This window comes from Lonchura striata, chromosome 3, assembly GCF_050655825.1.
Source record: "Lonchura striata isolate lonStrDom1 chromosome 3, ASM5065582v1, whole genome shotgun sequence".
Lineage (NCBI taxonomy): Eukaryota > Metazoa > Chordata > Aves > Passeriformes > Estrildidae > Lonchura > Lonchura striata.
The window spans coordinates 107,098,893-107,126,889 of NC_140705.1; the positions used below are offsets into that span (position 1 = coordinate 107,098,893).

The window sequence follows — 27,997 nt, forward strand, 5'->3', positions numbered from 1 at the left end:
ACTTTCCCCAGTGGGATCGCGGCTGAATGAACTCCTCCGCCCGCTGCACCGCAGGTGTAACCTCAAACTCTCGGAGGTCACCGGCAAAGTGGCGGCTGCTCCTCTCCAGCAGAGATAAGAACTGCTCGGCGGGGCAGGAGGGAGAGCAGCCAAGTGCTTGCTCGGATCTGTCGCGTCCTTACAGGGCGGCAGCTACACCCTTTCTGTTCTTGTTACTCCAGCGATCCTCAGTTGGAGAAACCCGCACAAATAAGGGGCGGGACCTTCCTTCTTTTCTGGCCTGCGAGGAGGGAAAAGTGGCCGGAGTTAGGGGTCCTGCCTCCTCAGGACCGGGATGGGGATCAGGGAGGGAGGGTCCGTGCGCTGCCCTCCTCCCGCGGCAGCGGCGGCGGGGCCGGGCTGGTCCCTCCCCCGCCACATCGCCCTCCCGCCGGCGCTGCTGACGTGTCTGCTCCCTCCTTCCCGGCCCGGCTCCCTCCCTCCGCGGCGCTCGCCGCCATGGCCGCAGCCGCGCCGCCGGAGCCCCGGCTGCTGCTCGCCCTGCCGCTGCTGCTGCTGCTGCTGCCGCCGCCGGGCCCGCGCTGCGCCGCCGCCGCGCCCGACCTGGGCCGCCGCTTCGCCGAGCGCAAGCGCTGCGCCGACCTCGAGTGCAGCAGTGAGTGGGGGCGGCGGGCGCGGCCCCGGCGAGGGAGCTGTGCGCGAAGATGCCTCCCGGAGGCTCTTCCCTGAGCCCCCTCCTTGCGCCGGCTCTGTCGCGGAAATTGGGGACAATCGAGGAAACGGGAACGCGACGCCCACGCGCGCCGTCCCTCTCTGCTCGGCCAAGTTTTCAGATCCCCGCGGCTCCGTGTTTGGTTTCCCCCACCCCCCTCCACGCAGAGCTCTCCGTTGATAAAACCGCTCTCTGGGTGTTCTCTGGGATAATTTCAGGACCAGTTCGCTGGGACACAGATGTCACCTTTCTGATTTAACATTAGTAATTAGCTTCATAGCTCACCCCTGAAGTGTAGCTCTCCAGTGCTTTGTCAAACCCTTGTCTTGCCTAGAATGCTTGCTTTACTTTTTCTGCTAAAACTTGCCTTTTTTTTTAGCTATAACTTGGCTTGTTTGTTTTTGTTAATTATAGCTAAAAAATTATTAGTTATACTTCCAATTTATCTATATTTTTATTAATTTATTAATTTCTTAGTTATACTTTCAATTTACTTTGTTATCTCTTGACCCAATCTGGAAAATAGCAAAACGATGCATGCGAGGAGGTCTTGTTTACTGCCAGTTAGCAAAGACACTTTTCATGTAAATTATTTTTAAAGTCATACTCTTCTCCGTGTTTTCTTTGGACAGTGTTAATGTGCCGAGGGAAGGCCATGCGGGATTTTAAAGGTCCGGATTGTCGCTTTGTAAATTTTAAGAAGGGAGAAGCGGTGTATGTATATTATAAACTAATAGGAGAATCCACTGAGCTTTGGGCTGGAAGTGTAAGTACTGTAAAGCATTTCTTCTGTTTGCTTTTCTTGGTAATGTGTTTTCATTCCTTTTGCCTTGTAAGAGAATGCTTGGAGTTTTGAACATGGGTAAATAACACAGTGAATGCTGCTTTGTCATGAGGCTGCTGGGAAGTGGGATGAGGTTTGATCAAACCTTAGTGCTGTGAAAAGTGGGCAACACTAACATGTCTAAAAACTGCTAGAAGACTGCATTTGTCTTAAAAACCTTTTACTGCAGCACTGTCAGTGATGGTGGCCACAGGACCACCTGGAAGCTAAGCTTCCCTTCCCATTTAGAGAGGCTTTAAGCCTGTGCTTGTGTTTTCCCATGACGTGGTCTCATCCTGCACTCTGTAATCCTGCTAAAGATCACTGCATGTGCATGTTTTAATTGTGCTTTTCATCCTAATATTAATCTGCCTTATTCCCCTTTTTATCTAAATTGCATGCAGAGTTGGAGGAAAAATAAGCAATAAAACTAGAAAGGAGTAAGGTAAATTTGATTTCTAAAAGGTCTGTCTCTCTCAGCTGTGCTGTACCAGCTTGCAGAGTAGTGGCCTTGTCTGAGTCAGCGTCCTTGAACAATCTGAGAGGCTTCTGCTAATGGGGAATAAACATCCCCATACTTGCAATTACTTTGTAGAAAGCTCCTCTGGACTTTCCTAAGCACCTTATTTGCCTGACAGAGGCAGAACTGAGATACCAGGGAGGAAGAGAAGTTTTTGTGGGCTTCCCTTGAAAATGTTGGCAATCCAAAGGTTGCTTAGACCTAGTCCCTGTTGCTTCCTCCTCATGTTTCCCCTACATCCTTTTTAGTGTCCAAATTGTTTACTTCAGTCTCCTTTCTTACTCTGGTTTTCTACAAAGGATAAACAGTGTTGACAGTGGTCTAGGGTGCTTGAAATCGCACCTGGGTGTCGACTGTGGGACCAGTGGTTTAGTGAAAATCAGGATGTATCACTTTCTGTAACCACTTCAGGCTGGGCGTGGACAGACAAGCTCTCAGTGGGAGCTGAATCCAATTAGAACGATACAGAAGTGAATAGAAAAACTGCAGCACGTGGTTAAAGAAGAGTTAATAATTCTATCATGCTGGTAATTCCCTTCTGACATGTACTGTACCATAAATAATCTGGGTAATTAGTTGGTACAGGTTTCCAGGGCTGCCAGTTCTCGAGATGCAGAGTAGCAGCGTGGGGCCAATTTTACATCTTCTAACAAGGTATAATGTAGGCTGCAAGATCAGACAGCAGGTTAAGGTAATTGCTGAGTTAATATTCAGTTTAATTATTCACTGATAGGCGGCTCATGCAACAGTTAGGTGTGTCTCCAAGTTTAAAGGATGTTTGCTTTGAGTTTAAAGTAAAAGCTGCAGTTGGCAGGTTGGAAAGAATTGCCAAGCTCCATTTTATTTGTTTTCATTTTTCAACTGTGTTTCAACGATTTTCAGTGCTCCTTTTAGGGCAGTGCTGCTTGACTGATTCCTCTTGATTGGTGGCTATAACCTTTATTTCTTCTATCCCTCTTGGATTGACTGCTGCTGCATTAATCATAACATTGCAAGAACCAGCATGGAAGCACTGCAGTGGGGTCAGAGTTGCCTGCCTTTGCATTTTGAGTAGGGTACAGGCACGGCTGCCCCTGGCCCTGACTCACAGGTAGCACTGGGGTCTCTCCTGTTTAGTGACTTCCTGTGTCAGGTTTGGCTGGGCAGCCTGATTTCCCATGCCAGGTTTGGCTGGGCAGCTTGATTTATGCAGGCCAGTCGTGCCTGCTGTGTGAAGTCTTGAGCCAGGGGAAAGCTGCTGCTTGCTAATTAAAACCAGGCTACCCAGTGAGGTCTGCCATCAAAAGAATTCCAATGGAAGGCATGCTACCTTCTGCCATGGCCCTTTTGGAATCTTATTGCGTGACTTTATGTGGGCTTTGTGTGCATTATTTGATCTCATCCATGTACCCTACTATCTCTTTCCATTCCCCAAAGTTTTTTTTGGGAGAGGATTTATTAGGGCAGAATAGAAGCTATGAAAGGGCTAACTGGAGTTCTGATTATCAGGTGTGAGCAGAGGTCAGGGGAATGTGTGTATGAGAAGCTTCAATGAATGCAACCTGGGGCTTATTTCAAACAAGTTATAAATACAGATTCTAATTCCAAAATCAATTTGAAGGAGCCATGAGAAACACAATAGTATTTCTGACCTGAAGGAAGATGATCTGATAAGAAAAGGAGCTTTTCACCAAGGCTGAAAAATCTATAGCAGTTGAGACTAGGCTTTATTTGCCTTTGCTTTTCTATTTCGCTCCACCCTTTTCAAGCCATTGTTGATTTTTTTTCCCTGTGCCAGCACACGTTGTATTTTGACAAAATAACTCCTTTATTTTGTGATGCCAGTCTTGAATACGAAATTGCTTACAGAGCACACACTATGTTCACTAGCTATTTTGCATGTGAAAAAATTCTGGAAGCCAGCTGTAATATATATTCTGTACATTATATGGCCTGTAGTTTTTAGGCAGAGCTCTCTAAACCTCAGTAGTAAAGCAAAGCCAAATGCTTGGAAAATACTCTATGACCCTTATTTAATAGTCATTTTATGTTATGAATTTCATTAATACATCAGTTGAAGGAAAATGCTTGATTTTTTTCCCCCAAAGCCAAAAGGTAGAGCATATCAGGTGCTCTCGTTGTCCTCTGCACAGTGTCCTGCTGTAAATCAGTCTCCTCTTCAGCATCAATCTTGTTTTGCTTACACCATCAAGTCATTGTATAGACTCCTGTGCATTTTTTCTGCACTCTGCCCTCATTTTAGCAGGGTCCAAAACTCCAGAAGTACTTCAGATCATTCCAAGTAAAACCTGCCGCTTTTTCACAAAACATTTTGTGAAAGACACTTTTAAGATTGTTATTTTATCTTATGGCAAAGGGATGAACTTAATACCTTTAATTCGAGGTTTAGAAAACCATTTCTGGCCTCATATTACAAGAAATACACTTGACTGAAGATTGTGGCTTCTTCGTGTTGGTTTTGGTTTTTTTTTTTCATTTTTTGTTTGTTTGTTTTCAAACCTTGTACATAGGTTAGTAGAGTGGATAAAATTAAGTAAAACAAGAAGACAGTATTTCTGGAGGACCTAGAGGGTCAGGGCAATATTATCTTTTCTTAACACTGCCAATGCTCAGGAAGTGCAAACCAGCTCTTCTTTGCCCTGTGTTCTGAAGTTTTAGTTACCTGTGATGCCTGTGCTTTAAGGAGTGGGCTTTAAGATGAAAAAGATTTGAACATTATCCCCAGCTGTCTGTTTTCTGATAGATGATGTGAAGGTGTGGTTTCTTGGTCAATGAATCTGCAGTACCTGCCTGTGATACGTGGGCACCAGGGGGGCCAGATGCTGTACTCACAGCCATGTGTTTTGTCCATGCACAACTTTTTTAGCTGGGAAGATAGTGGATATTTCTCCATTATACACTTGGCATTGATAGTGTCTTTCCTCTGTAATGTCTGTAGAGAATGAATGTTTCCTTTATTTGCACAATGAGGCATTTTTTTCCCCTTACAAGAGAGGACTTGTAAGGAGAGAAGCAGATGAAATTTTGGGCAGGCAGATCCCATATGGCTTATAAACCACAGAAGTGGCAAACGGGGTCACTGCAGAGGACTTGTATGGTCAGCAGCTTGCATTGCAATAAAGGAGTGATGCCTGATTATAGTGACTGTCACAGAGATTAGTCTGTAAGGAGGCTTTGAAGCTCTAACTTTTGTTTTCAGAAAGATCATTAAAAACTGGAGTTGAAGTTTAGAGAGAGAAATAAGCCAATTTACAATTAAACTCTATGCAAAGACAAGCTTTTGATATGACTTGTCTAAATGAATTTCCCATTCCTGTTGGTAGTTCCCAATAATAAACATGCATACATGATCTGTTTTCAGTATGAGAGCAATATGTGTTTACAAAAGGTGGGGAGGGAACAGTTTGGGGTTTCTTAATACATGTGTAACTAACTTCAGAGGTATCAACTATGGAAGGTAAGATCTGAATGAGAAATAGTTTAAAAAGAAGTCCTGTAATGTATCAGTGCTTACTTTGCTTGCATATCAAAAAAACACCTCCAAAAATTATTAGTACATATTATTTACTAGATGGTAATTTATTCTTTGTTTTTTTTTAATACTAAAAACTTCAAGCAAAATTCACCTGTTTCAGTGCTATCAGTGTAACAATATATCTGTGTATAACTAATATCCCATACCTAGTTTCTTTTTTAGTTTGAACTTTAGCTGAGTGTTCTCCCCACACAAACTCTTCATGAAAATTGGCAATTGTCATCTTTCTCCTGCAACAACTGATTGAGGAAATTGCCAACTTTATTTTTTTCCCCAGATATTTTTTTTGTCTAGGAACTTTGTACCTTTCTAGGTGTTTCCACCAGACTCTTAATTACCTCAATTATCTAATCAGTGTAGTGACTGCATGCTACTAATATTGGCTTCTTGACAGCTGTTGTCAGAACTCTCAAGTGTGAGCATTACTCTGTATAGATCATATCTGGTGAGTGATAAGAGAGATTCTTGTCTTCCACTGTTTGTCTTGCCTTAGAACATTGAAAATCACCATTCTGTGATTGATTTTTGCTTGTGTCAGGCACTGAAGAGAAGCCATGCATTCACAGAGGAAGGGGGGTATATTTTCCACACAGGTTTTTTAATTATTCTTTCTCCATTTTAAAATGATGCAATTTTGCTTTTTTCTACAATCTGCTTTAAATATTTTTTCCATACGTTACAAGGTGAGCATATTTTGGGCTATAATACTGTGTGTGGATGTAAATCCTATTAGTCAAGGATCCTCTTTTGCTTGCTGCTTGGGAAAATCCTGGAGGTGTGTGTGGTGCCTCTGGTGCCTTCACAATAGCAGTTAAAGCAATTGAGCCAGAAGGCCTGGGCTTTATTCCCAACTCTCCTAATAATTTGTTACAAGTCAGGCATTAAAACGTGAACAGTAAAACTTAAACCAGCTTCACAAGGCTGTTGTGAAACGTAAAACCTCAGTGAAAACTCTGGTGTAAACAAATCATCATTGGTCTTCTTTTATTCACTATGTTAAACTTCATTTAGAATACTTGAGAGTCAGTTCAACATATTTGCTACTGGTGTCTGCAATTTTTGACATGGTCATGTCATTTCTAAACCTTCTTTACTGTTTTTTGTTTGTGTTTTCGCAGGTTGGAAGTGATTTTGGATATTTTCCAAAGGATTTACTTGAAATAAATCATAACTATTCCAATGAGGAGCTAGAATTACCAACAGATGTAAGTCTTGCTTGTTCTGTTTTTTCTTCAGTTGGGGTTTTACTATTTCTTACCTCGGCATTTAGTAAAATTCCCAAGGAAGAAACTGGGAATACTAGTGATTTTTAATAACTTTTTGTTAATATGCAGCTACAGTATACTTGCAGAGGTGCACATGTATGTACAGGGGTGGAATGTTTGTGCAGCTCTGTATGTGGATGGGCATGAAAGCATCAGCCCAAAATGTGGGCATTGACCTTCCTTTTCTCAAATGATATGGTTTTCTTCTAAAGAAATCTGTTTGGATTGAACTCTATATATCCTGCTAGCTGGCTTGTGCATAGGCCTTCTGGTATGTAATCAAAATGGCTTCTTTTCCCAAACTTTCCGAGTTTAAGGTACTGTCAGAAACAAACAAAACTGGGTACACTGAGCCCTTTGATTCTAGAATTGGTCCTGCAGCCCTTTCACACATGGCTGGCCTTCATGCACTAATAGCAGCAACTCCAGAGTTGTGTCAGTAAAGCCTTTTTGAGGCTGTAGCTTTAGGCATGCTTGCAGCACAGAAAGCCGAGTGAATCCTGGGCTGCATCCAAGGCACCGTTGCCAGCAGGGCAAGGGAGGGGATTCTGTCCCTCTGCTCTGCCCTGGTGAGACCCCACCTGCACTGCTGCATCCAGCTCTGGGGGCTCAGCACAGGAAGGACATGGACCTGTTGGAATGAGTCCAGAGGAGGACTCCAAGGTGATTCAAAGGATGGAGCACCTTTCCTACGAGGAAAGGCTGAGAGATGCGGGATTGTTTAGTCTGGAAAACTGAAGGCTCCAGAGAGACCTAATTGCAGCCTTCCAGTACCTGAAGGGAGCTTACAAGAAAGATGGAGAGGGACTCTATGTATGAGCATGTAGTGACAGGACAAGGGGGAATGTCTTCAAACTGAAAAAGAGCATGCTTAGATTAGATATCAGGAAGAAATTCTTTGGAAGTACTGAAATAAGTTGTCCAGAGAAGCTGTGGATGCCCCATCCCTGGAAGTGTTCAAGGGCAGGATAGATGGAGCTCTGAGCAGCCTGGTCTAGTGGAAGGTGTCCCTGCCCATGGCAGGGGGTTGGACCTTGATGACCTTTAAACCCCTTTCAACCCAAGGCCATTCTGTGGTTCTATGAAATTGTGTCTTGCACTGCTTCTATTTATTTTTCAGAAACTGCGTGACAGGGGGCTCCTGCTTGGAGGACTTGGTCCTTTAAGGGGACACCAGTTAACAGAGGTTGTGACACACAAGCTCAGCAACATTTGTTTTCTTTTCTTCACTGGCATTCGGCAATCGACTTGTTCTTCATTCAGTACATATGGTGATGAGTGCAGTGTAATACTGTCAACTCCATTGCTGTCTTACACTTTGTTCCTGCAAAGCCTCTTTATTTAGGTTTTTTATGAGTCCTTGAGAAAAACCTCCACTGATTTCAAAGAGAGTTTTGGTTAAGGACTCAGAGGTTAATTCTATGTGATTAATATAATTTACTTTGCTGCTGCATCTCTCTTTAAATAGGCAAATGTTTTTTGTTTCATCACTGCTATAAAGAAAATAATATTTTTGACTGCATGTTGTTTTTCATTTCAGGAAACAGACTTTGTTTGCTTTGATGGAGGAAAGGATGACTTTGATAACTATAATGTGGATGAACTTCTGAAGTCGTTGCAAGAGACAATAGCAAATGAAGGGGAAACTGTATCGAGTGTTCCAGGGACAAAACCAGCTGAAGGAATTGAGAAGGACAACAGGCAGATAGAGGAACAGACTGATAGAGGAAAGTCCCTTGGTGCTTTGGAGACAGACAATCTTGAGCAAAGCGCTGAAAAAGAAAAGGAAAACCTTGTCTTGACAGTCAAAGTTGACAATTCTCTTACAGAAGGAACTGAAAATACTGGGGGAGACTCCAGTGTCAATAGTCACAAAGAAAACTCTCAGGGAGATCAAATTGCACATGAGCACTTGAAAGGAATGCTACATGGAAAATTAAAAGGGCTAGAAAGTGAAAATACCAAAAACACTAGTATTCCTCAGGGCGAATCCAGCCAACTTGACCAAGAGAATGAAGTCAATGCCTATACACTTTTAAACAGAGAGCTCTCTGTGAACTTAAAAACAAAATTTGGCTCAACTGCCGATGCTGTTGTATCAGATGATGAAGTGACTCGCCTTGTTACGTCACTGGAAGATGATTTAAATGAAGATTTGAGCATTAATCCTCACAATGAGGAGGAGGAGACAGAGTTTCCAGATCAGTCTGCAGAAATCCCTTTGCTGTCTTTTACGGCAGAGGATGAAATTGCATCCCCTCTGGATTTAGAAGATGATGGAAACTATGACGTGGAGCCACAAAATCAGGAACCTGATGAAGACGCAAAAGGTGCTACAAAGCTAAATAACCAAAGAGACAATGGGGAAGAACACGATTCAGATGCATTAATTCTTAAGGATGCCTTCAGTAAGAGCAGGAAGTTGGGTGACAGTGTAGGTGCAGACAGGTCTGAATCTAAACAAACAGAGGAGAAACAGGAGGAGGTGGTGCTAATTAGTAAAAGAGAAGCACCAGCAACAGCTCAGCCTGAGGATCTCTCCAAAGAACCCCTTGGAAAGGAACCTGTGGGTACAGATGATCTGGGTTCAAAAGAAAAAGCCAACAAATCTGAACAGCTGGAAGAGCAGCTCCCTGATGGAACAGAGTTGCATTCTGCAGCACTGAAAGGTACAGCTGTGCCTGATCCTCATGCTTTGCCTAGTCTAGACAGTGCTCTGGAGTCCAAATCATTTATTAAAAACAAGGAAGATGCTTCAGAACCATCTGATGATGATATCAACAAAAGTCCTGAAAGAGTTCCACTTGCTCCAACAGAGAAAAGTGAGAAACAGTTTGAGGATGATACCTTGGAGGAGTCCTTGGAAAGTGATTTAAAGCACAAAAGACCATGGGAAAAAACAATGGAGAAGAGAGAAGCTGAGAACAAGCCTCCAGCTGATGATCCAGCTAAAGCAGTAGAAAAAGTAAAAAATGCATCTCAAGATGACCTAGGAGATCTTGACCTCTTGAGACAGAAAATGGAGCATGGAATGCCTGCTGTGGAGAAAGACCTTCTCAAACATGGAGAAGATTTAAAACAAGCAGGGAAAATTGATCACGAAACTAAAAATCCTGCCTCTTCTAACGAAGAACTGGAAATAAAAAAGAGAAACCTGGAAGAAACTCCTCCAGGGGAAGGAGACCCAAGCTATAGTGGAGCTGTTGAGCAACCTAGGCCATGGGAAAATGAGACTGAGTATTCAGAGGCAGATGTGAATGAAAAACTTTCAAGAAATCCTGGCAAGATGCCAGTGTTTAAAGAAAGCACTAAGAAAAGTTCCCCTGAAGAAAAATCAAAAAGCACCATGCAGAACACTAATACAGATAATCTTACTTGGCAAGGAACTGCTCATTCTGAGGATGCAGGATCAGATGGAAATCTTGGCAAAGATTTGGCTGAAGAAACAACACAAAGAGCAGAATTGCAATCTGAAGAGCCAGATGCTGAAGATGACCCTGACCTCAAACAAGCCGATGATGAGCTACTGGAAGATGAGAATGCAGCAAGTGCAAAACTGTCACAAGCAAGGGCTGCAAATGCCCAGGGTGATACACTAGGTGAAAATACAAATCCTGAATTAGATGGACTAAGTGAAGCTGTTTCAGAAACCCCAAATCCTACTTACAAAGCAGGAGAGGATACAAACTTATTCTCTAAGGAGGATAAAACAATCAGCACGCAAAATGCAAGCGAGAACAAAGAAGTTGACATATCATTGAGAAAAGATGCTAAATTGGATGAGATGCAGCATATCACGGTAGCTGATGAGGAGTCTTCTGAACCTGAAGACCCATCAGCTGTGGAAGAACATAATTTCCTTCCTCACACTGAAGACAGCAATGACTTTGACCAAAGGAAAGATCATCTCCCAGAGGGCATTTCACAGGAAGACTCAAAAGAGGTGCAAAATTTAGAGCAAACAAAAAATGACCACCAGCAATCTGCACATGTCCCCAGCCCTGCAGACAGCTCAGAAGCCACCAGTGACATGGTAACAGACTTCAGTGAGTCTGTGAAGCGTCTCTCAATAATGAGAGAGTTCCTGGATGAAAAGCGCGTGGCGCGCCTACAGAAGTACCTTGGGCTCCAACATGTGGTTAGGGTTGAAGCCATGTTCTACGACATGAAGGTGGAGATGGAGCTTGCTCAGAAGGCGAGCCAAAATAATGAAGATATGGAGAAAGCTCTGGATGAGATACTGGAGTTTTCAGAATCGAGCATTATGGATGTTGTAGGAAAAGTTCTGGATTCCAGGGTGGCAGAAAATAAGGAGGAGGTGGTGAAGGAGATGGATTTGTATGATGAGGAGAGTGCACTGATGGATGATATTCAAGAGTTAATATATTCATTAAGAAGTAAATATTCATCTGTTGGGGAGACTGTCCCACTTGCTTCTCCTTCAGAACAGGAAGATGACCAGCTGCACATTCAAGGTAGGATGTTAAACCAGTTAATAAATAGATGAATTGGATGTAAAACCCTGTCCCAAGCAACACTTAACACCGAGACGCTTTAAGAAGAGGGTGAGTGAGTAGCATTTAAAGAAGTTTTTAAGGATTTTCCTTATTTTTAATGCATGTTTTTAGCATTGTGATGAGAATGGCTCAGGGACAAATCCTAAGGGAAGATACTGAATTCAGCACAGCTGTTGTTATGGAGCAAATTCTGTGTAAGATAAGTGAGATCTATGCATGGATATGGTCGTAAGGACCCACTCAGGACAAGTCTGTACCTCCTTAAGAAACAGGGATTCACATATGCTAATCTGCAGAATTTTGTGGAGGGTTTTTTTTTTTCCCCTGAACTAATTATCACCTGATTGTGATAGATCTGGTGATTAATACAAAGTTCAGGTACTAAATCCAGGCATCTAAAGTTTCAGATGTCCTTATAATCATACTTTTGCCCACATTCATAAAAGAGTGTGTAAGTAGCTATACTGAACAAACACATCTTTTGATTGGGCGAGAGCCAGAGGTAGAGTCTTTTGCAAACTTGCTAGGTTTTCTATTAGTGTGCAAGTGGTTAAGATACACTTTTAGCCAAGCTCCTCTTACAGTAGTACATGTTAAGTATGTGATTTCTGATAAGGTCACAAACGATGTAGTGTTTCACTGCAAGGTCAGGGGTTGATATCTTGCATGAATTTCATACAGACATTTAATTAGATGTTACTGAAAGTTGATTGAGAATATACCGGAAGCAATACGCAAGCTGAAGTATTTAAAAAGTGTCAAGAAAGCTTGGTTACATGCAGCATTTCACTGAAGAAATACCCATTAGTTCAGTGCTTAATTCATATCTCCTTGTCTGTCACAGATGGTGCAAAAGAGGTTGAATATGACAGTGTTTCCACCAGAAACATGAACACCATTGACAAGGGCAATCAGGAATTTCAGCAGCTCATTGAAGATAAGAGGCCAGAGCAGCCTATGGAAGAGGAGGACGAGAGGGCTGTCAGTGTTCCACCTGAGGCCAGCTTCTCAGATAATGGAGAAGCTGAAGAAGGGTATGATAGTGAAAGAGGATCACTCCTGGAAGATACTTCCTTTGGGTCAGTTGATTCAGGAGAGAGCACAAGCGAACACATTGCTGAAGGTAACCATTTGGAATTGACTTATTTTGTTCTTTTGCTCTTGAAGACGTGCATGGTTTAATGTATTTTTAGGCAAATAGCAGGAGTTTTCACTGATACTTTCATTTTATGTTGCTGTAATCCTCAAGGCTTCCCCTGATTGGTGACAATCCCTCTAGTGGCAGTACTGAATTGCTAATTTAGCACAGCAGTTTTTCTACTATGGTTTTGCAATGTGGGAAAAAGGAAAGTGCTTGTGAGTGTCAGAGCTCTGTGGACTGTGTCTCAGGATGACTGGCTTGTGGATCGTGTCTGAGGATGGTAGTGGAGAAAGAGCAGAAATCCCTGGAAGCACACCATCAGCTGAGGTTTCTGCCTCTTTGCAGGGATTAACAGCGTAAAGGTCACTTTCTATAGACAGGACTGCGCATAGAATCGTGTGCCCTCTCTTCTTGCTCTTTTTTAGCCCATGTCTCTGGGCCATATTACTTTCCAGGAAAGGTGGTGTGTAGCTTCACCCTCAGGCAGCTCAGTTATTTCTCTCTGTGTTGGAGTAGGAGAAATGTTTGGCTCCCTCTGGCTGAGGCCTTATCCCCCTGGAGCTAGTAGTGCTGTCTCATCATTATGCCAAGGAGGGATCCTGTTACTGTTATCTTTCCTGGCTCTGTTTTGGCATGAAACAATATTTGACTGTGTTCTCAGTGTTACTCTCAGCTTTGCTGTTCTGCCTTCACTTCTGATTATGCTTAATGATTCTCTCTCCACTGAGCATTTAGGAAAAATCCAGGCACATCTTCGTTGGCTTTTGTACATTGCTGAGATGCTGTGCCATCTCCAAGGCCAACTGCTTTTGAGCAGGTTCTAAGGTCTGAAAGAAACTCTAGGTTGAATGCCAAGAAAACGAAGGAATTTTAAATGGCTAGTGCGTAACTTGCTGGTTAAACAGTCAGATATTCAGCTGTATTTTAGACCATCTTCCATTTTTTCCTTAAATGTGGTTAAATGATGCTTGGCAGGAATTCTTAGGAGGGCTGGTAGAAGTGTTGGGCAGTAACAAGGTGGATGATGGTAGAACAGCTGCTGTTCTAAGGGTGACTACAGGCTGGGCTGTGGAATCTGCTGGCCTGGACGTGTAGCAGCAGCAGGAGAAAGAGGAGAGGGGCAGTGTTGAGGCCAGGGCCGAGCTGGAGATGATTTAAAGCTTTTGCTGTACTTGCGGAGTGCTGACAGAGTTCAGGAGTGTTTGACATGCTGTCATTCTTGGGGGCGTCCTGTGCAGGGCCAGGAGTTTGACCTGGCTTAGAACATTCTGTGGTTCTGTGCTCGCTGCTGGCAGCTGATCGGAAGGATTCGCGGTCAGGAACTGAGGAGTGTGTGCCGCCCTGCTTCACGGCTGGAGGAGCTGGGTGCGCTGTGTGCGAGGCAGGCTCGGCACCGCTCCTAACGCCGCCTGCGGGGTATCGGCGCCCTTCCGAGGCTTCGCTGCCCTGCTGCCGGTTTCCCCGGCGCAGCGGGGCCGTCCTGCGGCTCCGGGGCGCGGCCTGAGGCGGCGCCGCGAGGGTGACGCCGCGAGGGTGACGCCGCGAGGGTGACGCCGCTCCGTCTCGCCCCGCAGGTGCCGGCGCTGGCGCCGCCTGGCGGGGGGCCCTGGGCGCGGCGCGGGAGCTGCTGCGGCGGGTGAGTGGCGGCGTGACGCGCGGGGGGCGGGCCCCGAGGGAGGCGGGCCGGGAGGAGGGAGCGGGGCTGACGTGTGCCTGTCGCTGCCGGGCCGCCATGGATCCCGCGGGCGGCAGCGGGTGGCCGGTGGAGGAGCCCCCGGGGCGGCGGAGGCTGCTGCAGGTGAGGGCAGGCAAGCAGCGGCGGGGGGGTTTTCCGGCGGTGACACGCCTCCCCCGAGCGGGGCTGCCCCCTGAGGGGCTCACCCCGCCGTGAGGGCGGCCGGCGTTCCGCTCGCCCGGCCCGGAGCGATCCCGCAGGAGCGGAGGCGGCCGCTGGCGTCAGGAATCGCTGCCGGCCTCCCCGGATGGCGGGGAGATATCGCCCCCCGGCCGGGCCCGGCAGGGACAGGGTGCCTTCCTCTCTGGCCCCCCGGCTGCCGCCCGTGGAGAAGGTAGGGAGAGAGAGAAAGCAGGAGGAAATGAAGGGGGAAGGCAGCCGCTCCCGTGTGGGCTCGCACAGTTTGCTCCCTGAGCAATGCCATGTCACTGTCAGCCCCTTAACCCGTACCAAGGATTCGCACCTTTCCCAGGTGCTCTCTGACCTCCAGGTAGAGGAGGAGACTCATGGCATGTGACCCTCTGACAGCAGGGAGAAGATCTGTGCTACTTGCACTGGATTGGTACAGACATCCAGATGTAAAACTGTTTTGTTTTGTTTTGTTTTTTCCTATAGTTTTCCATCCTTATAGGTCAAATAACTACCAGTGCAATGTAATGCAAATTGTGCACATCAGTGTGTACTCATTTTGGTAGCAGACTGCCACTGTCGGGTGTCCTCCTGGCACTCCGGGGTTTTGCACTGAAATACGAGCACCAGGCTGCTCTGTGGTTTTCTTCGTTTTCGGTTTTCAGTTTGCAAAAAAATTGCGAGAAGCCTCCAGATGGTTCTGTGGTTTTATGGGGGGAATAAAGGCACCTGTCAGACTGTTTGTTTTACCCCAGTATTTAATGGACACACACTCATAGCTGTCACTGCTGTTGGTTTGCAGTTGGTCACCACGCTGCCTGAGGAAATGCGTCCTGGGCCTGATTTCCATGGACTTCCATGGGAGCCTGTTATTATAACTGCCTTAGTGGGAATTGTCACACTTGCTGTATTTTTCTGGAGAACCTGCCTTTCAGTGAGTATACTTCATGCTCGCAAGCCTGCTGATGTTTCACTTACTGAATGGTCCTTTGTATGGTTAAACTGTTTCAGCATTACTGGAGTCAAAGCAATATGTAGTCTTTTGTGTTGTTACTTTTCCTGTTTAGAGCATTAATGGGAGCTAAAGGCTGGGCTGAATAGCTAAAGTAAGTTGCAGTGCCAAGAAGCATTTTCTATAAGCTGCTAATTGAAGATTGCTTAGTAAGGGGTAATTTCAAAAGTAACATAGAGGAGCATGATGTAAATAAAGAAGGCTGAGGAAAGGGTCAGCATATCTTTGAAATGAGAAGCCTTCCATGTGCTTGAACCTGTTGCTGGCTATATCCAAAACAAACAGTTAGTCTTCCCCACTTCATGTTGTCCAGCTACTTGCAGGTACTGCATTTAGAAACCTAAAAATATTATATTAATTCTCCTTGGAAAGCCTCTTCCATTTGTCCTCATTCCTACATGAATAATTTTCTGTGCAACAAAAGGTCTAGCACCAGTTCTCAACTATAGCAGTGCTTTTCCTTGGGAACTGAGAGATGAGACTCAAATAGGCAATTTTTTTTTAGAGCTGTCCAGTTTTGTTATGAAATGCTCTAGTAGTTTGTGGAATACTTGATATTTGCCTGACAAAAGTAAACTACAGCTACATCTTTTCTGTAAGAATATTGATAGTTTTTTTTCCCTTGCTTAGTTTTGGTGTTGAGTACACTGGGTCAATTTCAATTGCAAAAAACAGAGTTAATGGAACCGCATAAAAAAGCTTCTGAAAGTGGACTTTTATGGTATTAATTTCGAAACAAGCACCTGTCACGTTAATACATTGCTTTAGAGGGCACACAACTGGGATGCAAGGGGTTGTTGTTTTTTTTGGTTTTTTTTTTGTGTTTGCAAGTTTGTAGCTGTGGTTTGATACAAAATGGCTTCATTTTCTGTGCAAATTGGCTGTGGGTAGTTACCGGTGTCCCTTTAGTGAGTGAGTAAACAGAAGTTTACTAAGGCTCTCCGGCAGGGCTTTAGCCTGGGAGCTTTTATTAGAAAACAGCTTAAGCTCATTTGTAGTGTTACTCAACACTCGTTGGCAGTGATAGATGTGTTTTCCATATGCCTCTGTAACCTGCATGGAAGTGGTCACTTTTTTCATAGGGAATGTTAAGAACGTTTTTCACTTGCCACTTTTTATGGCTAATATTTTTGTTTGTTTGTTCTCTTCTGTAGGTAAAGAGTAGAATGTATCAAGGTAAGTTTCTCTCTACTTTTTGGTGTAGTTGATGCTTAGGCATTAGTTCTGAATATTTGTACTGTTTTGAAGGACCAAGTATCCATCTTCACTCCCTTTCAAGGAGGGTGCTCAGTCCAAGGTTAACAGTGTAAGCTTGGCCAGTAGATGATACTTAGTTGAATCTGAGGGTTTAAATTTTGCGTTTGATAATGCTTTGATCAGGAGAAGCAATGCAGGTTGCACTTGTAAAATAAAAGGCAGGGAAAAGCTCCACTTTGCTTAACATAAATGTGAACCACTGGTTCATGGGGCAGAGTTTGTTTTGGTTTTCTGACCAGCAGTGGGTCTGCCTTTGCTTGCTGTTTCTCTCGGAAAGCAAGAGCTGGTTCCTTTTGTTTTTTGGATTGAGGGGAGCCTGAAACTGGCTGCTGTGCAGTTGCAGAGACACTCTTAAATGTAGATCTAAATATGCAAGCATTTTACATGAGTTTTTCTCTGGCTTCAGGTTTATAAAATTAAAGTGCACTGAATGGAAAAAAAATTCAGAGTAGGGTGATTGCTGGAATTTATAATTGAATAAAAAATGCAAATATGGCAGAATTGTCTTCATAGGAGCTTTCTTTTCCTCTCTCACATTTTACTTACCAGTCATTCATCTCTAGTTTCACTGTGGTTGTACTGCAGTTTCATTCTACACAGTTAACACAGAATGAATGAGCTGGAAAAAGCCCATGTTAGAGCTCTGAGGTGACTTCTGTAGTGCAGGAAGAGTATTGGTATTGGTGGTGCAGAAATTACTTAGCAGCCTTCCCTAAAAAATCAAGGAACGTGGATTTAATTCCACCACCCAAATACTCTTGTCTTTGATGCTGGGTAGGAACTACTGAAGATCAGAACAAATAGATATTCTTCAAGCATGATACAGGCCACATTGTTATTAAAATCTTTATCCAAAATAGAGGAATATTAATAGTGACAAAAATGCTTTAAAATATAGATTGCATTTGGAGTCCCAAGGATAAAAGTCTGTTACCCTCTCTTAATGACAGTAGTGAAATTGAGAGGCCAAGCTAATGCATGGATTACTGCTTCCCTTAAACTGCTGAGAGCTATCTTGAACCTTGGCAGCCACTTGCTGTCTCTCTTTTCCCAGAGTGGGAAAGGCCTGGAATTCACTGTCCCAGGAGCCCTCATGTGGGAGGGAAAGGAGGAGTAGCAGTTGCCATTGGACTCTGTGGGATGCAGTTGGAACAGCCAGTGCTCCTTGTGCTGCAGAGTTTGCTGTGAGGCAAATGGTGCTTGGGGCAGTCAGATCCAAACCAAGGTGGCTTAGGACTTGAGAAATAACAACAATTGGGTGGTTTTTAAATTACTTGCAATAAAATAATTGAAGTATTTTAATGATTTTCATTTAATCCTAAGGGATGGTTGGTGGCTTATTTAGAGTGAGAAGCAAATGTATGCCTGAAGGCTGCTGCTTGGTCACAGCCCTTTTGAGGTGTAAGCAGAGCAGCTTAGGTGCTGTCTTCCAGCTGAGTGTCTCTGTTCCCAGTAGATTTTTCAGAGCTTTCATCCTATTTCCTTTGCTGATGAAACATTCAGCTTGAATAGAGCAGAAAGGTGGTTGTTAGGGAAGGTGTGGCATCTCCATGAGTGTCTGAGGCTGCTCTGAGGTCCTCACTGTCAACTCTTTCTCTAACACACCTCAGGTGTGTGTAGCCAGCACTCTGCTCTGGGTTCTGGGAGCAGCTTCTGGGAAGTGAATGCAGGAGCTTTGTGTCAGATTTACTGTCTTGTTTTCAATCCTTAGCTCAGGTGAAAGCTGGAGATGCAGAAAGGGCTGACTGCCAAGGAATTAACACTCTCCTGATTTATGCTTTAGTTATTACCTGAAAACATTCCTTGAAGTGGTAGTAATGATAGTTGATTTTTTTCTCAGTTTATGATGTACAGTTACTGTAAGTTTTCTTTTTCTTCCTAGTGACTGAAAAACAACTTGCTGAAAAGATTAAAAACCTTCTGCAAGAAAAAACAGAAATCTTAGAAAAGTTGTCAGAATATGATCAAAAGGTATTGCTCTAAATTGTCCTTTGTTTCTTAATTTTCTGTTATTGCTTTAATTACACAGTCAATGCAACATCTAATATATTTTTATTTTCTATTTGTACTGCATATTATGTTGTTATATAATTTCCTCAGTTCTGTGTGGTTGTTTCTGTGTTTAGATAAAGGAAGCAAAGGAATCTGTGAAAGTGACCCAAGAACAAAAAGACATTCTCTCAGATGAAACTGCAGGGCTTAAGGTAAAAGAAAGTTAACTGTCTCTGTACTGAAAGCAGAAATACAAATAAAAATATTTTCCTTTAGGTTGGTCTTTTACACCTTTTTTTTTTTGAAGGACACTGTCAAAGAACTGGAAGAAGCAAATCAGCAGCTAGATAATAAAGTGAAAAATCTGCACACCATGCTTGAAACAGAGAAAAAAAAGAATGAGAAGAAACAGAAAAAGGTTAGAACAATTACATTTGTGTCTTACATGGTCATTAGCTTGATATGCCTTAAAAGCTGGTCATGACCTGATGGGGTAGATAGAGGTAGAACAAACAAAGTGAGCCACCTCAAAAAGAGAGATTAAATGAAATTTTAGGTTTAGGAAATTTATCCCAAGATCAAAGGATTAGTCTGTTGATGTATTTTGTTTGTTTTTTTGGGGGGGGTTTTATAGTGTTTGGGGTATTTTTTTTAAGATCTTGATGGACCTGTGTGGTTATGTGCTTTCACACACAAAACAGCTGCATTCAAATCATGGGCCAGTCTAATAACTTCCTAGCTGGAGCCAGGAAGTTCCTTGGCAATATAAACTGAAGGCTTCAGGTTGGGAAGAGACATTTTCTTGTACTCAGAGCAGCATTTAGTTCTACAGTATGTGTGAACTGCCCCTCTTTCTTGTTGTCCAGAGATGCTTGTTTTCTCTTTCTAAAGGCTGATTTTCTATCAACAAGCTCTTCGGCCTTGTTTTGGTCAAAGGTTGCTGTTAATGATAGCAGTTCCTCTCTTGTGGACTGCACAGGTGTACAGGGAACTTCCTGGCCACAGACAGGTGGAGTCAGGGGTAGAAGATTATTCAAATGTTGCTGAGTGTTTCTATTCCTTACCTTATTGATAAGGTAGTGCTGTGTTGCTGCCAGCAAATGGATGCTTGAAATGGAAGTTTGTTCGTGTTTTGACTTTGCTTTTATGCTTCCAGAGGACACAGGTTAAATAATTACTTGGGCTGAGGTTTGTGCCAGGATAACACTAAGTCACTGCTCATCTTTTTCTTAGCTGTCTGAAACCCAGAAGTCCTTGGAGAAGCTTCAGGAAACTATCACTATGCATTCTGCAGAGCTTTCAGAGGTAAAGAATTATTTGCACCCCCTCAACAGTCACAAGTTTTATACCAGAAAAATTCTTATCTATGCGATAGAAAATGCTGGCTTGGCAGGTTGCAGGTTGTTTGTGCATATGTATTTTTTAATTTTCCATTTAACCAGGTTTTTTGTAGCTGTTGCTGTACTATAGTTTGACTTTGTCTTCTTGTTCTTTTTTGTTTCCTGTGTAGGTGCAGATAGCCCTTAATGAAGCTAAACTGAGTGAAGAAAAGGTGAAATCTGAGCTTCATCATGTGCAGGAAGAGAATGCTAGACTGAAAAAGAGCAAGGAGCAGGTAAGTTATGCCCAGGCCAGGCAACCTTGTCTTTCAAACAAAATATCTGGCCTTTATTCCTAGTTGTTTTTTTTTTTAAGTGTAGCTTCAGCATGTCTCTGTTTTCTTAACGTGGCAGAATTCCACATTTTCTATTACCATGATGAAATTCAAATGCTTTGTGCCTGCTTGCACAGGCTGTTTGTGCAGCTGATACACATCTCTGGTGTAAAGGCTTTGCCTGTTCCCCTGATGCTGCTTTTGTCAGCAAAATCACAGGAAGTCTGTGCTAAGGTGGTAGTAAAGGCAGGATGGAGAGGTTGCCACTTGGGATCTGGGCTCAAGGAGGTAATGGTGAAGAATTGCCAGAAACTATTTCAGAAAGCAAAGATAATGGAGAGGAGTTTTAGCCCTGGAATGTCAGGACAGTTATTTTCCAAATAATCGTAAATATCCGTTTTATTTCTTCATATGTGAAGTATGTGACTTTTTAAGGAATGTGTTTTGAGTACTTCTGGACTACAGTTAATTTCCTCATATTTTGAGGTGTGTGAGCAGTTTGATGTTGGGATGTTAGCTGAGTAAATGTCATATTTGTAAACCACCTAATAATAAACTGCAGAAAAATTCCCAGCATCCAGTTCTGCCAGTGGAACAGCAATGGGCCTGATAAGTGAGGTTTAAAACCCATGGTTTTCAGTTATCACCAGAGTGATCAGTTATCACCAGAACTGGTGGTAAAATAGATTTTAATTACATACACCATGCACTAAAAGTACAGCAAGTAATTGTCTTGCCTTGGTGCTTCATACAGCTGCTAAAAGAAGCTGAAGGTTGGAGTGAGAGGCATTCTGAGCTCCGTGAGCAGATTCAACTGTATCAGAAATCTCAGAAGGACATAGAAGAGACACTTGCCTACAAAGAAAATGAAATTGAAGTAGGTTCTCTATAACCAGCTTGTTTTCAATATTATGCATCATAAAATACTCTGTCATACTTCACAAAATGCAGGGCAGTTGAGCCTTTTATTTCTTTACTAGGTTTTAACCAATTGCATTATGCAGCTGAAGCAGCTAGACATGGATTCAGAGGCCAAGAAGGGTGACAGAGGGCATGAGTGGAGCCCAGAAGATGATCTGGCCAATGGAGAGTTGCCAGGTATGGTTATCCCACCTGAGAGTCATGTGGTGCTGTGCTCATGGCATGTTAGAGAGGGATCAAGAGGAATCCATGCATATAGAGCTGCCAGCTTGAATCCTCAAACACAAAATATCCCTAACTGAAGGGAGGAACTGGCTACAAGGTCAATAATTGCTTTTAGATTACCTTTTAGGTAATCCATGAGTGTAGTGACACAGTTGTAAAGACTGTGTATAAAGGTTAGTAATTAAGAGCATTCCTAAAGCTGAGAGTCTTGGCTTTGTTGTTCTGGTACATATGTTTTTAATATTAATTTTAATGAGCTTTCTGCTTGCCTCTAGATAAATAACTAATTTAGGTAATCACATTTTTTAAATCTGAAAGACCAAAATAGATGTTTTCAAAGCTATTCAGGCAGTTTGTCATTTGTGATGTTGCACGTGTATTTGCTGCATCTCTGGTTTTGAAATTTTTTTTTTTTTCATTTTTTCTACTTAAAGTATATGTGGGCTGGAAATTCCCACTTATTGATTTTTTTGGGTTTTTTTTTGACCATGTAAGGATGTAGGGATTAAAGTGTAGGGAGTGTTACTTTTAATAGTTGTCCACAACTTGTTCATGCTTAAAAAGCAGGGAAAACAAAGATATTTTCCTCTTTTAGATATTGAGAATGAGAAGATGAGGACTCAGATTAAGCAGATGATGGATGTCTCCAGGGTATGTTGCACAAGAATCTAATTAATGCAGTCACATTACTGCTGTGCTTATGATCATTAACTCTCTGCTCCTTTTTTCAGGTCAAAACTATGTTATCCATAGTTGAAGAAGACAGAAATCTTCTGCAATCCAAACTGAATGATGAAGTAACAGCAAGACATGAGCTGGAAGGTAGGTTTAGCAAAATAACTGCTTGGGTGAAGTGCTGTTGATGGCTTAAAAAGAAACAGAGCGTGTAAGTGGCCATCATGGTTCTTACTGCAACTGCTTCTCCAACAGAGAAGATAAAAGTGTTGGAACACGATTCCTCTTCGCTGCAGTCAGCCAAAACTCAACTGGAAAATGAATGCAAAACTCTTCAGCAGAAAGTGGAGATACTTGGTGAACTGTACCAGCAGAAGGAGATGGCACTCCAGAAGTAAGCCTTTCCTTACTCTGTGTCATGTATCATGGGCACTGTCCAAATGCTTTTCGCTCAGAAGGATCAAAGAACTTGGAAGTTGTGGTTGGAATGAGTGCTGGCTACTCTTTCAATACAGCTGTAGCTGGTATCCTTTCTTTACTTTTGCTACCATTCCAGAGATTCTAAAAAAGATTGTCGCTGTGCACACACCATATTGCCTTCCACTTTTGAACTTCTGGAGAGGGTGGGTGGGTGGCTTGGTCTGCAAATTCTGTGGTTGCTCTGTTACATCATCCAGGAGTGTCAAGGAGAACATAGGGGCCATTAAGATTTCATTTTGTTACTCTGACTTCTGAGTAACAAAAGTTACTCAGAAGTCAGAGTCTAATTCTCATAATGTAGAAACTTTAGTATTTCAGCCTGTGAGCTTCTTGCATTCTCAAAGGGCTAAATGAATGCTGAACTGGTGATGGCAGCTGCTAGGAATGAATTGCCAGTGGTGAGGATCTGCTCTGTATGTCTTCATTTTTCATTAATTTATTTACTTACTGAAATGTCTGTAATACCATCTCAGTTTTGTGGGGAAAATTTGAGAATAGGATTTGAGGACATTCTCAGCTAAATTCTGTAGAAAAGCTGAAATTATGATGGAGAAGCAGTTGAAATTCGTATGGTTTGTGTGTTGGCTTGGGGGAAGCACGGGGTTGGAAATGAGGCTGTAGTGAAATTGTATGACCTTGTGACTTCCGTGAATCCATGTGCAATAAACTTAGAATGGAGAGGTGGAAGATGAACCATCCTTCAGAGAAAACTTCATCTTAACCTCTGTGAAGAATTTCTCCTCCTTCCAAAACATACAGGAGATTATACTGCCTGCTCGTACTTCTTGATTAGAATGAAGAATTTAGTGCAATTTTTTTTTTCTGGAAAACTGCTTTGACTTTTAGCCAAGGAAATGGATTACGTTGAACTGGCTATTAGCAATAGTTGCTATTAGTTAAATGGTTCCAGTTTTGTGGGATAGCTCCTGTAACTTAGGAACACACTATAGGCCTCTTAAATACTTCCAGAAAAATATCAAAAATCAAAAGAAAAGTGAACCATGAGGTTATACTGTGGAAATTGTTTGTGCAGTGAATTGATATGGAGGCTACTTGGAAAAAGCTTCCCACTTGGTTAATAACTATTGAATGTGTTTGTCACCTGGGCCCTAAATTTGCCCCTTCTCACCACACATCCATTTCTTCATTTCCTGTGGTTGGTGGATTTCCTTGTTTGTACCTTTGTAAATCTGGATTGCAATCTGTGGCATTGCTAGGAAAACTACAGGATCTGAAGGGATGAACTGTCTGCAGTTGATAGATTCTGGCAGATCTTCAGAAGCTGACAAAACTTTCTAGTCAACTCTGTAATTTTAAGGTTTTATACACGAAGGTATAAAGGTCTGCTGATTTCAAGAGACAGGATTTCTGTCTCTCTAAAAAATCTCTTTTTTTTGTCTCTGTGATCCTACATATTATTGTAGATTTTGATATTGCTGTCGTTGGCAGGGGAATACCGTGATTTTGAGTTGTAATAGCTGTAGAATGCTGGACTATATGGTGCATTTTTTTTTCCCTATGCAGAAAACTAACCCAGGAGGAGTATGAGCGTCAGGAGAAGGAGCAGAAATTGTGTGCTGCAGATGAAAAAGCCGTGCTGGCCATCGAGGAAGTGAAAGTTTACAAGTAATAGGAATTTCTGAAGATTATGATTTTCCTTGTATTTCAACTACTGAGGAAGATTTATTCAAACATCTCTCCTTCCCCTCTTTTTTCCTTTTGTACAGGCAAAGGATCCAAGATATGGAAGAAGAATTACAAAAAACAGAGCGATCTTACAAAAACCAGGTAAACTTCTTGCTTGCTGCTTATTGTGTCATCTTTTTCTGCATCATTCCAGTGCTCTGTGGTGAGTTATTTGAAATACTGGTAGTTGGATAAAAACTAACTGGCTTCTTTCCTTCTCAGATTGCAGCTCATGAGAAAAAGGCACATGACAACTGGGTAAGAATGTTCATCCTTTTCTGATGCCAGCAATTTATATTTGATGTCACATTGGTGCCATTAATGCGGTTGATGAAATTTTCCCTACCAGCTCATTGCCCGCTCAGCAGAGAGAGCTCTGGCTGAAGAGAAAAGAGAAGCAGCCAACCTGAGACAGAAGTAAGTACAGAGCAGACCCTCTCTATTGCTCTTTGAACATGCTGGGGGTTGCCTGGAGGAGAAGATGCTCGGGATGTGCAGTGCATTTTTAAGTTACTAATTTTAACTACTGTTAAACTGTTTTGATGGTTAAAATAACATTTCTTAGTGAAAGCTGTAACATTTTACAATGCAGTTTGCCTTGTTACATTATAATAGATACATCTCGAATAATAAGAGATCTTTGTGTTGTTTGAATAATAATAAGAATTCTTTATTTTCCAAAATCAGATTAATAGAGGTAAACCAAAAAATCATCATGCTTCAAAGACCAGTCATTGTAAAACCAACTCCAGGCAGACCTGACCGCCAGATCCCACCACGACGAGGTAAATGCTGCTGGTTCTCCCAAAACCTTTGGTCTTGGAGTCAGTGCATCATAAAAACATAGGGCTGTGCTAAATTGTAGAAAAGTAAATTAAGTGGTTTTATTTCTTTGGCACAGGGCCCTTAAGTAGAGATGGCTCTTCGGGCCCATCACCTGTGAGTGGAGGAAATCCATCCCCCACACAGATGATTGATGTCCCTGCCCGGCCCCTCTCTGCTCCTCGAAGGGAAGGTGCGAGGGGTGACTTTGGTAAGCAGTGAAACTCCCCTTCTTTGACAACTCCCTCTTAGGCTACCAACCCAGGAATACTAAGGTCAGATATTGGTTCTGGGAATGTTGATATTGGTGCCTGCTTTATTAATACACTAATGAGTGGTTGGTAGTTGGTTTTTATTAATAGAAATAGCTCAGGTTTGTGTTATTTAGGGTCTCTGGGGTTCTTGTTTCCCTTAAGGTACAATGGTGGATGGCCCCCCTGCCCCACGAAGGCCTCCAGAGCTACCTGGAAGGATGTCAGTTCCTGGTAAGTTGTGTGGTCTCCTACCAACTACAACTTGCTTGTTACTCTTTCCCTTCAAAAAGACAATTTCAAACCCACCTTCCCTACCCTAGGCATGGTAGGACACTTATTCATGATTCTCTTTTTAGATATCGGGCCTGCTGTGGCATCCCTGATCAGCAGTGAGCCAAGAACCTCCTCCCCTTCCACAGCAATTGACGGAGTGGTGAGTTGAGAACACCCCAGCCTTCAGGAAGCCTTTTTAATACATGGTTCACTGTACTTCCTCCTGCTTCTTTAACTGTATCATGTTCTGTCTTGTCTGTATACTGTCACTATCCCTATTTGCTGTTCAAAAAAAACCCAAAAGCAACCCTCTCCCAAAGAGGCTGAAGCCCCCAGTGTAACTACAGATTCACCTTCCTCCATGGAACCAGCTGCAGTGAGTATTCCAAGGCTGGACATGGTGATGCTGCTTTGATGGAGAGGAGTAACAGGCTTGGTGTTCTGAACTGCTGAATAACAACTGCTCTGTGAAACTAACCAAGGGCTGTTCCTCTGTCTCAAAGGGCTTCTCTAATGATGAGCAGTTGCTCTCTGGTTTTTGTGGGATTGAGGCAATAAGGTGTTTCTTGTTAAGGACTGTGGGCAAACACTTTGGAGTGACTGCAACAATAATCCTAAGTAGCTGATTTACTTGTGGTGTTTAAGCATAATTCCATGTATAACTCAAAGTTCCAGGTCCTTTACCAAAGGGGTGTCCACCAAGGACACCTCAACAGGGCTTGAACTTTTTTTTACTACAGCTTCATCTAAACAAACTTGTCTCTCTAAACCACTCACTCCTGGGTAGTGCCAGCAGTGTTCTGGGAGAAGGGATGATGATGGTGCAGTAGCTGTCTCTGTTTTCTGCCTGGTTAATGTGGTTTGGAGTGTGTTGGGACAATTTTTCTTTCTTTCCCCTCCCCCTTGTACCTGTTTGCCTCTGGGTGAGCAGTTGGGTTGTTCAGCGGTGTCAGTGCTTGTCTGCTGCAGTAACTCACTGCAGTGTAACCTCATCCTGCCCAGGGTAATGCTGGTGCCAAAGGCCCCTCTCCTTTCCCTGGGACACCTCTGATGAGCTCCCCAGTGATGGGGCCTCCGCTGCCGCCACCCGTTCGCTACGGACCGCCAGGACCGCCACCTCCTCCTCTGCGGGGACACTTCGGGCCTCGGCCTCTGCCTGGGCCCCCAGGTACGGCTGCAGTGCCCTGTGCTGACACTTCACTTCCTGGAGCCTGACTGCAGGACCCAGACCTGCTTTTCCTAAGCACACGTGCTTCATGGGCTTTAGCTGGCTCAGTAAGCTTGGACTGAGGTGGGTTTTTTCAAGCCTTCTTAATATCAAGGTATTTTTCCTTATTTACTCTAAAATGGAAAGCAGCAGCCAAAAGTCCGTAGAATAATTTATGGGCTTTGAAGTCCTGCATGTGACAGTGATCCACTCCAGAGCTGCTCCAGAAAAATGACAAATTGAGGAACTAATCAGGAGCTTCTCTATTTAGGTTAAAGCAAGATTTCATTTAACTCCGTGATTTCCTTTCCTTCTAGGTTGTGGTCCTCCCTTGCCACCTCCAGCTGGAAGAGATTTCTTACCTAGTCCACGTTTGCCTCCTGGTCCACTCCCACCTCCCCCTGATCCCAGAGGCTACGCACGTGGGCATCCTCCCTTCCGCCCTCTCGGCCCTCCTGGCCCCAGGGATTATCCTCCAGGCCCTCGGCTACCCCCGCAGCCTTCCAGGGACTATGCTCCTCCTCCCAACAGAGACTTGCCTCCGCCAGCACCCAGGGACTGAGGGCAGCCGCCCCCAAGGACTACGCACATCCCCAGAGCAGGATCCGTGCCTGCAGCGCCCAGCCAGGCCCACAGACCCGGCTCCCGTGTGCACAACTCTAGGAAATGGCTCTTGGATTGAAGACATTGGTCTCATTTCAGTATATCTTGGCTTTTGCAGGATTTTTATCCAGTTGCTACAGACATCTTATGTGCATTTATGATCACAAACTCATCCATCCACTTGGGCTGCAAGAACCTTTCTGTGATGGACTTGAACCTACTCTAAAAGTGCAATAGGAAGGAAGTACCTGTGTGGAGAGTTTCAAGTCAATGTAACCTTTGTAACCAGTTGGCGAATGAACTAATTTCGTTAAAAATGTAAATCAAATCATTTCCTGTGGAAATAATTTTTAAAGTAAAATGCTATCCAACCTGCCTTCTCCATCACATCATTGAGCTGCAGTTACTGTAGGCCAGGGGTTTACATGAGGACTCTGAGGTTCTGGGGTTTTTAAAAAAAGATGTCTGGTCAGAGATCAGAAGCACAAGTGACCCTGTATTCAAAGGAAAGTTATAATAAAAAGCAAAATTCCTTTTGCTAAACCCCAAAGGCTTTGTT

The 27,997-nt window shown here is 43.3% G+C and overlaps 1 protein-coding gene across 5 annotated transcripts; it reads left to right on the top strand.

Moving 5' to 3' along the window:
- Positions 1–478: 478 nt before the first annotated feature.
- On the top strand, positions 479–27,988 carry MIA3 (MIA SH3 domain ER export factor 3). Of its 5 annotated transcripts, none has more exons than XM_085577158.1 (30): positions 484–655; positions 1,345–1,478; positions 6,709–6,795; positions 7,976–8,041; positions 8,396–11,330; positions 12,217–12,495; positions 14,088–14,149; positions 15,180–15,311; positions 16,544–16,565; positions 18,529–18,617; positions 18,773–18,850; positions 18,946–19,056; positions 19,872–19,943; positions 20,149–20,253; positions 21,047–21,169; positions 21,273–21,390; positions 22,034–22,089; positions 22,170–22,260; positions 22,369–22,507; positions 24,118–24,219; positions 24,321–24,381; positions 24,502–24,537; positions 24,629–24,696; positions 24,967–25,064; positions 25,181–25,312; positions 25,518–25,586; positions 25,712–25,788; positions 25,933–26,004; positions 26,631–26,796; positions 27,153–27,988. In XM_085577158.1, exons 1-30 carry the CDS (start codon positions 499–501, stop codon positions 27,395–27,397), a joined length of 5,982 nt encoding a protein of 1,993 aa, XP_085433284.1. In that variant the 5' UTR covers positions 484–498; the 3' UTR covers positions 27,398–27,988. The 5 variants fall into 5 exon arrangements, with proteins under 5 accessions (XP_021408103.2, XP_021408108.2, XP_085433284.1 ...); XM_085577160.1 differs by lacking the exon at positions 484–655 and adding an exon at positions 665–976; XM_021552428.3 differs by lacking the exon at positions 7,976–8,041 and having other exon boundaries at positions 479–655.
- The last annotated feature ends 9 nt before the right edge of the window (positions 27,989–27,997 follow it).

Coding starts and splice junctions, on each gene's coding strand:
- MIA3 (XM_085577158.1), top strand. CDS start 499: ATGGCCGCAGCCGCGCCGCCGGAGCCCCGGCTGCTGCTCGCCCTGCCG. Junction 16,566..18,528: donor AAAGAGTAGAATGTATCAAG/GTAAGTTTCTCT, acceptor TTTTCTTCCTAG/TGACTGAAAAACAACTTGCT. Junction 19,057..19,871: donor ATGAGAAGAAACAGAAAAAG/GTTAGAACAATT, acceptor TCTTTTTCTTAG/CTGTCTGAAACCCAGAAGTC.